Genomic DNA, 14,204 nt, shown 5'->3' with positions numbered 1-14,204 from the left:
AACCACGTAGCAAGCGAATGCCCGGCACTTGCACAGAACCAGTACAAAAAGAGGCATGATTCAGTGGCAAAAACCCTCCACTGGAGCCTGGGCAAGAAACATCAGCTACCTTGCAGTAATAAGTGGTACGAGCACCAACCTGACGGAGTGATAGAAAACGATCAGGCAAAGATCCTCTGGGACTATGGTATCAGAACGGATAGGGTGATACGTGCAAACAGACCAGACGTGACGTTGATTGACAAAGTCAAGAAGAAAGTATCACTCATTGATGTCACAATACCATGGGACACCAGAGTTGAAGAGAAAGAGAGGGAAAAAATGGACAAGTATCAAGATCTGAAAATAGAAATTAGAAGGATATGGGATATGCCAGGGGAAATCGTACCCATAATCATAGGAGCACTAGGCACGATCCCAAGATCCTTGAAAAGGAATCTAGAAAAACTAGAGGCTGAAGCAGCTCCAGGACTCATGCAGAAGAGTGTGATCCTAGAAACGGCACACATAGTAAGAAAAGTGATGGACTCCTAAGGAGCAGGATGCAACCCGGAACCCCACACTATAAATAACCACCCAGTCAAATTGGAGGACTGTGATAGAGCAAAAAAAAAAAAAAAAATAAATAAATAAAATAATAAATAATAATATAATAATAATAATAGATAAGACGGGATACAAATACCTGGGAATAATGGAAGGAGGGGAAATAAAACACCAAGAGATGAAGAAACGATCAGGAAAGAATATATGCAGAGACTCTAGGCGATACTCAAGTCAAAACTCAACGCCGGAAATACGATAAAGCCATAACTACATGGACAGTGCCAGTAATCAGATACAACGCAGGAATAGTGAAATGGACGAAGGCAGAACTCCGCAGCATAGACCAGAAAACTAGGAAACATATGACAATACAAAACACTACACCCAAGAGCAAATACGGACAGACTATAATTACACGAAAGGAAGGAGGGAGAGGACTACTAAGTATAGAGGACTGCGTCAACATCGAGAAGAAAACACTGGGCAATATCTGAAAACCAGTGAAGACGAGTGGCTCAAGAGTGCATGGGAAGAAGGACTAATAAAAGTAGACGAAGACCCAGAAATATACAGAGACAGGAGAATGACAAACAGAACAGAGGACTGGCACAACAAACCAATGCACGAACAATACATGAGACAGACTAAATAACTAGCCAGCGATGACACATGGCAATGGTTACAGAGGGGAGAGCTCAAGAAGGAAACTGAAGGAATGATAACAGCGGCACAAGATCAGGCCCTAAGAACCAGCTATATTCAAAGAACGATAGATGGAAATAACATCTCTCCCATGTGTAGGAAGTGCAATTAGAAAAATGAAACCATAAACCACATAGTAAGGGAAAGTCCGGTACTTGCACAGAACCAGTACAAAAAGAGGCATGATTCAGTGGCAAAAGCCCTCCACTGGAGCGTGTGCAAGAAACACCAGCTACCTTGCAGTAATAAGTGGAACGAGCACCAACCTGAGGGAGTGATAGAAAACGACCAGACAAAGATCCTCTGGGACTATGGTATCAGAATAGATAGGGTGAAACGTGCAAATAGACCAGGCATGACGTTGATTGAAAAAATCAAGAAGAAAGTATCACTCATTGATGTCGCAATACCATGGGACGCCAGAGTTGAAGAGAAAGATAAGGAAAAAATGGATAAGTATCAAGACCTGAAATAGAAATAAGAAGGATATGGGATATGCCAGTGGAAATCGTACCCATAATCATAAGAACAATAGGCATGATCCCAAGATCCCTGAAAAGGAATCTAGAAAAACTAGAGGCTGAAGTAGCTTCAGGACTCATGCAGAAGAGTGTGATCCTAAAAACGGCGCACATAGTAAGAAAAGTGATGGACGCCTAAGGAGGCAGGATGCAACCCGGAACCGCACTCTGTAAATACCACCCAGTCGAATTGGAGGACTGTGATAGACAAAAAAATAATAATAATAATAATAATAACAATAATATAAAACACATATAAAACACCAAGAGATGAAGGACACGATCAGGCAAGAAGATATGCAGACTCTCAAGGCGATACTCAAGTCAAAACTCAACGCCGGAAATACGATAAAAGCCATAAACACATGGGCAGCGCCAGTAATCAGATACAACGCAGGAATAGTGGAATGGACGAAGGCAGAACTCCGCAGCATAGATCAGAAAACTAGGAAACATATGACAATACACAAAGCACTACACCCAAGAGCAAATACGGACAGACTATACATAACACGAAAGGAAGGAGGGAGCACCTACTAAGTATAGAGGACTGCGTCAACATCGAGAACAGGGCACTGGGGCAATATCTGAAAACCAGTGAAGACGAGTGGCTAAAGAGTGCATGGGAAGGAGGGCTAATAAAATAAGACAAATACCCAGAAATATACAGAGACAGGAGAATGACAGACAGAACAGAGGACTGGCACAACAAACCAATGCACGGACAATACATGAGACAGACTAAAGAACTAGCCGCCAGCGATGACACTGGCAATGGCTACAGAGGGGAGAGCTAAAGAAGGAAACTGAAGGAATGATAACAGCGGCTCAAGATCAGGCCCTAAGAACCAGATATGTTCAAAGAACGATAGACGGAAATAACATCTCTCCCATATGTAGGAAGTGCAATTAGAAAAATGAAACCATAAACCACGTAGCAAGCGAATGCCCGGCACTTGCACAGAACCAGTACAAGAAGAGGCATGATTCAGTGGCAAAAGCCCTCCACTGGAGCCTGTGCAAGAAACATCAGCTACCTTGCAGTAATAAGTGGTACGAGCACCAACCTGAGGGAGTGATAGAAAACAATCAGGCAAAGATCCTTTGGGACTATGGTATCAGAACGGATAGGGTGTTACGTGCAAACAGAGCCAGACGTGACGTTGATTGACAAAGTCAAGAAGAAAGTATCACTCATTGATGTCACAATACCATGGGACACCAGAGTTGAAGAGAAAGAGAGGGAAACAATAGATAAGTATCAAGATCTGAAAATAGAAATAAGAAGGATATGGGATATGCCAGTGGAAATCGTACCCATAATCATAGGAGCACTAGGCACGACCCCAAGATCCCTGAAAAGGAATCTAGAAAAACTAGAGGCTGAAGTAGCTCCAGGACTCATGCAGAAGAGTGTGATCCTAGAAACGGCGCACATAGTAAGAAAAGTGATGGACTCCTAAGGAGGCAGGATGCAACCCGGAACCCCACACTATAAATACCACCCAGTCGAATTGGAGGACTGTGATAGAGCAAAAACAAAAAATAAATAATAATAATAATAATAAGCCTGGCGTGATGTTCTTACAAATTAAGACTAATTAAGACCATAATAATAATAATAATAATAATAATAATAATAATAAGCCTGGCGTGATGTTGCACAGCCTACAATTTCACCGTTTTACTTCACAGAGGAATCAGCACCTCCGTCTCTCCCCATCCGATACGAAGACACGAATCTCGCCTTTGCCGAGGGGGGCGGGGAGGCTGTCCATCTCCCCGGCGGATGCACAATTTCCGGAACTCAGTACAGCCAACTGCAAGACTTCATGAAGGCACCGAGCATTGAGGACTGGTATGTTGGTAGTAATATTCTTCAGTCTTCTATTTTTTTATGTCAAAATTTGGGTCTTTTGTGAGATCAGACACTAATATGTACCCAGGTGTAATTTCCTTCCTTTTTGCCCTCTTTTCTGCCAAAGTTGGGTCTTTAATGACATCAAAAAAATCATTTTAACATTGGTCTATGAGTTTAGCAACTCGCCTAACATTAATTTGTACCCATATCTAATTTCCTCCTTATTTTCCTTTTTTTCCTCTTTTCTGCTAAAGTTGGGTTTTTAATGATATCACAAAAATCATTTAAATAATAGAATTTGTTTCCAAATCTAATTTCCTTTCTCCTTGCCTAATTTTTCTGCCAAAATTGAGTCTTTTATGAAATCAGTAGCTATCCTAATGTTAGAATTTCTTCCCAAGCCTAATTTTCTTCCTTTTAGCCTTTTCACTGCCCAAAATTGGGTTTTAAAACGAGATCAGAAACTCATTTCCTTCGTTTTCGCTTTTTTTTTTATTTTGCCAAAATTGAGTCTCTTTTTATGAAATCAGTAACTATCCTAACTTAGAATTTCTTCCCAGACCTAATTTCCCTCCTTCTAGCCTCCTTCAGAAACTCATTCTAACAATGAAATTCGTTCCCAAACCTCACTTCCTTCCTTCTTTTGCAGCAAGTGTAGCGAAGGGGAAGTGGTGTGCGCCATCAAGGTCTTCAAATCTTAACTCGAAAGTCAGCAGAAGAAGAAGAAGGAAATAGACACACGGAGAGGACGACTGAATGATTTGCAAAAGAACCCTGGCGTTCCAGATTCTTTGGTCGATGGTGTGGTTTTTTTAGTGATATGGCGGTATATATATTATATCTATACTCAGTCTGTGACCCACGATAGTCGAATAGCCACTAAGTACATAATTACCTGTGTTTCATGGCGGGACGCACTTGCAGCTACTCTTAAAGAAATGATGGAAATTCATGTATATATCTTTTACCCATGACGGCCGATAGGGTAGGAAACCATTTGCGTTTATGGAGCCCTGGCCGGAGGAAAAGAAAAAAGCAAAATAAAAGAAATTTTAAAAAGGCGTACTTTAAAGAGGGGAGGCTGGGAGGAGAGGGAGGGGCGGACGGGAGAGGGAAGTAGTGCTGTAGAAGACAGCAATTCGGAAAAAAAAATAAAACTTTTGTAAAGGATATTCATTTGTAAGCAGTGACAAATTCCAAATACTAAGTATATAGTCTAATACTTTAAGAATAAAGCAAATTCCTTTTATATTGCGTTATTATTTTTATCATTACAGTGATCATAATCATAATTAATTCAAGACGAGACGATGCTCCTATGGAACAATATTAAATAGCTCTTCATTTACAATATAGTTCTCACTGAATGATAAATGGCAGCATTGTATTTTTTCAAGTTCCTAAAGAAGGCAGAGTTGCCAAAACTTATCTCATTACAAAATTTGTTGGTAAAGTGAAATGAACTTGAGATTATGAAAAATTAAAAAGCAAAACATTATGAAACAAAATTATGCAGCTGACTGGAAAGGTTTGGCATACATACACTAACCTCAGTTTTCAATTTTCAAATTAGTGTGGGTTGAAATCCAAACTGGGTATATGAATGTCTTCATTCACTTTCAGATTCCAAAATTCTCAAGGGGGCTTGGGTGCAAAATATTTTGAAACATAGGGGTTAAGAGGTCAATGTGGCTACACAATTCTAACTGAGGTGAGCTTAATTTTTTCCATTTGTCAGATCATATGAATGTCATTTCCTTCAGCCTTTATGAAAACGTTTAAATGCCTATCTATTTCTTAAACTACCCTATCCATTTCATTCACCCTTTGGCAAAAATCCCTATATCTTAAACTACTTTATCCATTTTATTCAGCCTTCGTCAGAAATCCTTTTTTCTTAAATTACTTTATCCATTTTATTCAGCCTTTGTCAGAAATCCCTATTTCTTAGCTTTACTGTATCATATCATCAGCCTTTGTAAATACTATTCTATTTCTTAAAAACTACTGTATCCATTTATTCACCTGTCTACTACGTATCCATTTCATTCAGCCTCTTTTTTTCTTAAACTACTGTATCCATTTCATTCAGCCTTTGTCAAAAATCCCTATTCCTTAAACTACTGTATCCATTTTATTCAGCCTATCTCAAAAATAACCCATATTTCTTAAACTACTTTATCCATTTTATTCAGCCTTCGTCAGAAATCCTTTTTTCTTAAATTACTTTATCCATTTTATTCAGCCTTTTGTCAGAAATCCCTATTTCTTAAACTACTGTATCCATTTCATTCAGCCTTTGTCAAAAATCCCTACTTTTTAAACTACTTTATTCATTTCATTCAGCCTTTGTCCAAAGTAATCCCTATTCCTTAAACTACTGTATCCATTTCATTGAGCCTTTTTTCTTAAACTACTGTATCCATTTTATTCAGCCTTGTCAGAAATCCCTATTTCTTAAAATACTGTATCCATTTCATTCAGTCTTTGTCAAAAATAATCCCTATTTCTTAAAATACTGTATTCATCTTATTCAGCCTTTGTCAAAAAATCCCTATTTCTTAAAATACTGTATTCATCTTATTCAGCCTTTGTCAAAAAATCCCTATTTCTTAAAATACTGTATTCATCTTATTCAGCCTTTGTCAAAAAAATCACTATTTTTTAAGCTACTGTACCTATTTCCATCGGCCTCTGTCAAAAATTCATATTTCTTAAGCTAGGTACTGTAAAATTTCTTAAGAGTCTAATATATTACCTATTTGTAATTTATGAATGCATTTCGTCTCTTACCGAGATTGTAAATATAGGTGTTAAGGCTTGAGTACTGCTTCATTTATTCATTTATTCTGTGTTTGTGCATAATTTATATTTATATCAAGAAAACGGTGCTGTAAATGTATTATATACTCATTTAGATATGTTCAGTGTACCGAAGGTGGTCTTAGAGCATGTTTAAACCTTCAGTTTCTTAAATAAATGTGACAGATAACAGTTTTTTATACATATTTTTTTGAACCACAAGTTTTTCAGTTCGTGAAAAATAATGCACATGAATGTTTCCCCTTTTTGTATCATGTTTAAAGACATTGATAAAAGAATGAAGACTGAAAACATCGATCTTGTCATGCAAATAAAAAAATGGTTTTATTACTCGTCAGAAAAAAATAGAATTAATAAAAAAGTAAATAAAATCATAATAAAAATCACAATAAAAAGAAAAATTACAATTTAAAAACCCACTGACTCAAAGAAAATAGGAATTTTAGAAAAGCATTTTTTCTCAAAATGCATGAAAGCAGTGTTGCCATCACTTGAGACCTCTGTAAACAAGAGCAAACCACCCACCACTTCCTTTTTTCAGTTCAGGCCAGCGCTTCTTATTTAAAAGGGGGAGGGGGGCAGGATGGGAATCCATAACTGTCAAGGTCTCACCTTCATGACAACAAATTTATTCCTTGATTGACATTTGACATATGCAAAGACGTACAAGCAACATCCACTGAATCTGATATAATACATAATTTAGATGTGAGTTCGTCTGAATTGTTAAAGAAAAACTCCATTGAATCTGATAATGCATAATTTAGATGAGAGTTCATCTGAAATGTTAAAGAAAAACTTAATTGAATCTGATAATACATAATTTAGATGATAGTTCACCTGAATTGTTAAAAGGGTCAAACCTTGCAGCCTGCTCCAAGAGCAAGATCCTGTGCTGGCATAAGGAGAGATGACCAAAATCAACAGTCAAGCCTTCATTTAGTGACTTAGGATCCAAACTGTCAAAAAAAAAAAAAAAAGAACTTCCATATAAGACCTGCCATCGGGACATTGAAATTCATAATTATTATAAACCCAGTAACAAAGATTACTATGTCTCTGTGTTTCAAATTACCTTCTCTTACTTCTTTCGAATGAATACCATTTCTTTGGAAGCTTGAACTTCCAAGTCAATGGCTCCTGTAGGCTTATTCCATATGAATAGGATTCATCTTCTGATAATAATAATAATAAATAATAATAATAATAATAATAATAATAATAATAATAATAATAATAATAATAATAATAATAATAATGTGAAAAAAGACCTTCATTAATACAGGTTTTATTGAAAACAATGGCCATTTCAGCCGCGTTTATTTTGTATAGAAGTTTCTCTATTCTTATTACTGACTTCCTCTGTACTCAAGCTGGCTATTAAAAACGCCAAATGGGGGATTCATGTCAAAACCGCGGGTGATATCCATTATTTTCAATAATAATAATTATGATAAAAAATACAAAAGAAAATTGAAAATTATAAAAAGAACCCCATTTCATGGCACAGAGTAAATCCCAATTCCCTTCTCAAATTAAAAATTCTGAAAACTTAAAACTCAAAAAAGATGAAGCCTTTGGATAAACTTCTGAGAGTCACTTTTCCTAAATACCCAACATTTTCACTGTGTATTTTATTATAAAATAGCTCACATAAATATAATACAAATAGGAACCTAAACCATATAACTGGGGAGATTGAAAAGGTTAACAAAGCAGTTTATTTACACGAGAATATTGCCTTGGGTTCCCAGCAATCGAATGTACATTTTCTCTGGATAAAGTTAGAGAAAGAAAACGTCTCAGTATTGTATACAAAACTCCTAAAACGACTATTAAAACAGGTTACAATATAATTGAAATTTATATAAAATCTTTGGGATAAAATATAATCTGTCTTTTTTTCATATTGGGGAGAGAGAGAGATAGTATAATGATGTCTTATAATTTCTCTTTAGACAACCTGTCAGGTAAGAAACAAATCAAGGTTTATGAGAGAGAGAGAGAGAGAGAGAGAGAGAGAGAGAGAGAGAGAGAGAGAGACCTATGTGGCCATAACAACGTCGGTTGGACTAAAATATTATCTTACTAAAAGATACTAAAATAAAGGAACCTTATGTTAATAATGATCTAACATCCCAGCATACACTTTATTTTTCCTATCGGGTCGAAAATGTAAAGTGTGCTTTCGTTACTCAAATGTCAAAATATACTAAAATGAACTTTATTATCAAAAAGTGCATTTGCAACAATAGTTCAAATGGGAAGTGTAGATTACCCTACCTATGCAAACAATACGAAGAAGACTGAACCATACAAAGACGTCCACTCAGAATTGATTGATGATGTACGAGAGAAGCCAATTCGGCAATATATCTGGTCCACCTAAAAACCTATTTGCGTCAAAAAGCTATCCACACAAACCTTAATGTTTATTCCAGAAGAAATTAATTCTTATCAAAATGCAGAGAGAAGTACATAATCCAGGTAGTGATGTCACAAAGACTTTCAAATTGCAATTTCCTGCCAGTTAAGCAGAGGTGCCAAGCAGTGCATTTCTTAATGGCCTTGTTTATATCTGTAAGACCAGATGTATGAGCATTTAAACATTTTTACGACAATGTTTTCGTCTTAAGTATGAAGCCAGAACGTTGCATGGTAGGACTGAATGGGGATAATGCCCCATTCTTTCCTTGAAACGACAAAGGAAGGGAGAGATTAGATACATGTCCATCGCGCGTAACTCTGCCTTTTTATAGAGCGCTCTCAGCAACGTTTTTTCTCTTAATGGATCGTCTCGGTGGGATCGAGCTCCTATATCAATAGAAAGGGTAACCAAAAAAAAAAAAAAACTTTTTGAAACCCGTTTGAATACGTTGTTTTGAGATGAAAATTATATAGTGGTGTCCTTAAAGATCGGCGAAGACGCTTGGAAATTGACAGCCTCGCTTCAGAACGAAACAATCAAATGCTCTTTCGTTCGTAAGTCACACAACGCAGCGAGTGGCCCCTCTGGGTCGGGGAGAGAGAGAGAGAGAGAGAGAGAGAGAGAGAGAGAGAGAGAGAGAGAGAGAGAGGAGGGGAAGGAAAAAAAATCGCCCAAAAAAAACTACCTCGAAGAAAAAAGGGTCGAAAAAACCTGAAGAAAAAAAGGCCAAAAAACTTGAAGGGGAGAAAAAAAAAGTCTCGAAAAAAATTAGAAAAATACTGACGGCGTTTTCAATAGCACAACATAAAAGGTGCGGTTGAGACGCCCCATAAAAGACCGTGTGATTAGCAACCCCTTTTCTCTCGCTCTTTCTCTCTCCCTCCCTCTCCCCCTCTCTCTGGGTCTCTTCTCTTTTGTTTTTGCTTGGAATTACTTGAAATCTCATTAAATGCTTCCCTGACGCTCACACACACCTTTTAGCAGGTTGGAGGAAGGAGAGAAAAAAAGTCTGTTGACATATCCATCCATCCTAAAACTAAGACACCTGGCATTATCTGCAACAGCGCTACATAAAGCTACAGGTTAATGCTTCTCCAAGCGCTGACTTCACACACACACCAGACATTAACCTCTCTCTCTCTCTCTCTCTCTCTCTCTCTCTCTCTCTCTCTCTCTCTCTCAGTCCACGCAGCGTAGTCTCCCCTAAGTGAGAGAATCTCTTTCTCGTCTCTCGCTAAAAGTAATAAAGAATTCGTCATTCGTCCAAAAATTAATCTTATCAAAAGTTATACTTTGAAATATAATCTTTACAGTTTATAAATACTCTACTAATTAAATTTTGGGTCATTTTGCTTAGACATACAGAAAAGAAAGATTGCACTATAACTAAATATCCTGCTTGGCATTATGAAAGGAAAATTGTTGGGTTACCTGAAAATTAACAAAACGAATGATACATAAATACAAATGTTTAATAGGGTCAATTAACTAATTAAAGTAATAAATTTGTGTGCTTAGCAGAAAGTTCATTTGCGCCAGTATTATCGGACTTTTTAAAATCAATGTACTCTCCGTATGAACACACACACACACACACACACACAAACATATATATATATATATATAATATATATATATATATAAATTTATATATATAGTATGTATATATACATATATACTATATAAATAAATGTATATATATATACTATATATATATATATATCTATATATATATATATATATCACTATATAAATATTTATATATATATATAGTTCTATATAAATAACAGTTATGCTCGATACTATAGCAAGTCCCAAGCACTTTTTTATCAAAGCCCACTACTTTCGAAATATCAACAACAACAACAACATCAAAAGCAAAGTTTTCTTGAAGACCACCAAACAAATCCTTGGTATGTTAACCACCAAAGAGCAGACACGATATCACTGCATCATTCAAGATTTTGTAAGTGTATTTAGGACGAAGGCTCACGTAACATTGCATGCTTAGGCGGGCCAGTTTGTAAATACGCATTTACGCATGGGAACCTTTAAGAGAAGTTCAAGGGATCAGTTAGACACAGACGTCTTGGCAACGTTGCCGATCGCAAATTATTATTATTATTGGAAAAGTAAATCCACAATAGTGTATCGGTTTGATTTTGTTATTTAAAATACAAAGCAGAAAGCTTTCGATGGCCTGCTTTCTGGTTTATATTTTAAATAACAACATCAAACACACATACTATTGTGGATTTTTTTTCCATTTTTTTGACTCATGTGATTGTGAGTTTTCTTTGAATTATTATCATTATTATTATTATTATTATTATTATTATAACATGTGAATAATATAATAATTATTATTACTATTATTATCCAGAATATGAACCCTAATTATATAGAATAATCCCTAAAATCATAATAATGTAATAATAATAATAATAATAATAATAATAATTATTATTATTATTATTACTATTATTATAAAAAATATGAACCCTAATTATATAGAATAATCCCTAAAATCATAATAATAATAATAATAATAATAATTATAATAATAATAATAATAATAATAATAATTAATTATTATTATTATTATTATTATATTATCATTATATTATAACATCTGAATAATATAATTATTACTACTATTATTATCCAGAATATGAACCCTAATTATATAGAATAATCCCTTAAATCATAAAATAATAATAATAATAATAATAATAATAACAACAATAATAATAATAATAATAATAATAATAATAATAATATTATTATTATTATTATTATTATTATTCTGTTGAATAGGATGACAGAATTCAGCGAATTAATCTTCTCGTAGGTCATCTTGGCGAGTTCACTTCTACTGCTAACCAGCCAAGAAGATGACCTACGAGAAGGTTGAAACGACCAGCATTATCCCCAATATGAATATTGGACAATTATTGCGAAGTATCGTTGAGCCAGAAAAGCGAGTAATAAGAAAAATAGAAAAGATAATATATAAGATTAATTCGCTGAATTCTGCCACTCTATTCAACAGAATTTGTTTAAAAGAGGGCGGGTCTTCTTCCAAAATATTATATTATTATTATTATTATTATTATTACTCAGAATATAAACCCTATTCATATGGAAGAAGTCCATGGTCTCATTTCAAAGATGTTACAGAAGGTAATAAGAAATACAGAAAGAGGAGATCAGTTATTAGAAACTATAAATAAATAAATAAATATACACACTGGAATAATGAAAAACAACTTGGTATTTCAAGGACAAAAACAAGCAAGTCTTGCGTTTGTCATAAAAACTACTGGAAACTTCTATGCTATAGATGGATATACGTAGATTACGCCAGCCTTGTGCTGGCACGGGCTCTTGCTTTTCAGCAGCCCGTATATCTGTGCTATAATATAAAAATCGTGGGGAAATTTTATTCTAGTAAAAACGGCAAAAACAAAAAATCGCATGTTTCATAAGCAAGCAGCATGAAAAATAAGATATAAAATCAAATGCTTCGTTTGGATTCAATGGAAATGAAATATTTCCCGAAAAAAAAAATTTAGCCTCTTGTAGAAAACTTTCAAAATCGCATAATTCGTAGGAAAAAATACGGAAAACTAAGTTATTTCATAATAAATTCATGAAAATCGAGATTTCATATGATAATATTTAAGTGAAAAATACGATTATTGTAAAACCTATACGAAAATCACATTATCCTAGAAGCAATAAAAAAACACATTCATACGCGCGCGCGCGCCGGGAATGTCAACATATGATTCGTGTTCCCTCATTAGCTCTGCTCCCCTTATCTACCGAATGCTCCATCAAGCACCAACTACGACGAAGAGAGAGAGAGAGAGAGAGAGAGAGAGAGAGAGAGAGAGAGAGAGAGAATCTTCATAGAAGTATGCGCAGGACGGTTGGATGACAATAGCGAGAGTACGGTTGCGTGATAATAGCAACAAGCTTAATTACACTCAAGTACACGAGATCAAATTACATCAGATGTAACATCAAGGTTCCCCATCGCGTACCATTGATTAAGCAGCTTCCATTTGAAATAACCTCTCCTCTCTCTCTCATCTATATATATATATATATATATATATATATATATATATATATATATATATATATATATGTGTGTGTGTGTGTATATAATATATATATATATATATATATATATATATATATATATATATATATATGAATTTTTATCACAACGTGATTCATATACATATACATCAAGCTACAAATTTCCTTTAATTTAATATCCAATTCTCTCTAACTCGCATATATTTTTCATATATGTTAACTGAAGGGGAATTATTTAGTTAAGGACGAAATTATTATCAACTAAAATATTCCCCTTCGGTTAACATATAGTATAAAAAATATATTAATTCCGAGGAACAACGAATTGGATATGGAAAGGACATTTGTAGCTCAGTATTATATATATATATAGATATTTATATATTATATATATATATATATATTATATATATATATATATGTGTGTGTGTGTGTGTGTGTGTTGCGTGTGTGTGTGTGTGTGTATTCCTACTAATGCTGGAGACGTGGGCAGATACTAATGGGAATATGTTTTAAAAAATTCTGACCGAAAAAAAAAAGGGGGTAGTGAATCGACAGCAATTGAGAGCATTTTCGACATCAGGCCCTTAGCGATCCAGCAAGCGTGCAGGCTCCAGAGACGCCACACAGACAAATGGGCAAATGGCGTGTCTTGACTTATCCGATAATCAGCGAAAGTAGGTCTCTGGTGCTATTCTGTCGCCCATTGGTCGCAAATGCCCAGTAAATATGGATTACCGATATACCATTTGTTCATTGATTTGCTTATCCCGCCTTCAATTTCGTCCGTCTATACTAACTGGTCTAATTTGTTTACTTCTGTATTTATAAATTCATTAATATATTAGACATTTACAAAGTTAAATAAACCAAAATTGTCCTGAGTTTACCAAAATGAAGTTGATCATTAAAATCACTCAGTGCATGAGATATATATGAAAGTTGAACCAACATTACCCTAAGTATAACCAAATGATGCTGATCAGTAGTTTCGATATTCACTTCACTGCCATAAAGGAGAGTTGGTTTTGCAACGTCCTCATACATTCCAACCATACACAACATGTATATATTATTATATATATGTATATATATACATACATATATATTATATACATAAAATTTATGTTCTGTATGGTTGGAATTCATGAGGACGTTGCAAAACCAACTCTCCTTTATGGCAGTGAAGTGTGGTTGTTGAATATGAATTAAA

The 14,204-nt window shown here is 34.9% G+C and overlaps 1 protein-coding gene across 2 annotated transcripts in view; it reads left to right on the top strand.

The window, feature by feature from the left end:
- Nucleotides 1-5,574, top strand: part of LOC135200143 (uncharacterized) — a 113,227-nt gene extending 107,653 nt beyond the window's left edge. For both annotated transcript variants that reach the window (XM_064228488.1, XM_064228497.1), the window contains exons 4-5: nucleotides 3,465-3,627; nucleotides 4,280-5,574. In XM_064228488.1, coding sequence (XP_064084558.1) covers nucleotides 3,465-3,627; nucleotides 4,280-4,331 — 215 coding nt within the window. In that variant the 3' untranslated portion in view covers nucleotides 4,332-5,574. The remainder of the gene's footprint in view (nucleotides 1-3,464; nucleotides 3,628-4,279) is intronic.
- Nucleotides 5,575-14,204: the final 8,630 nt, after the last annotated feature.

Source organism: Macrobrachium nipponense, chromosome 23, assembly GCF_015104395.2.
Source record: "Macrobrachium nipponense isolate FS-2020 chromosome 23, ASM1510439v2, whole genome shotgun sequence".
Classification (NCBI taxonomy): domain Eukaryota; kingdom Metazoa; phylum Arthropoda; class Malacostraca; order Decapoda; family Palaemonidae; genus Macrobrachium; species Macrobrachium nipponense.
This window is presented reverse-complemented; position numbering and strand designations above follow the sequence as displayed.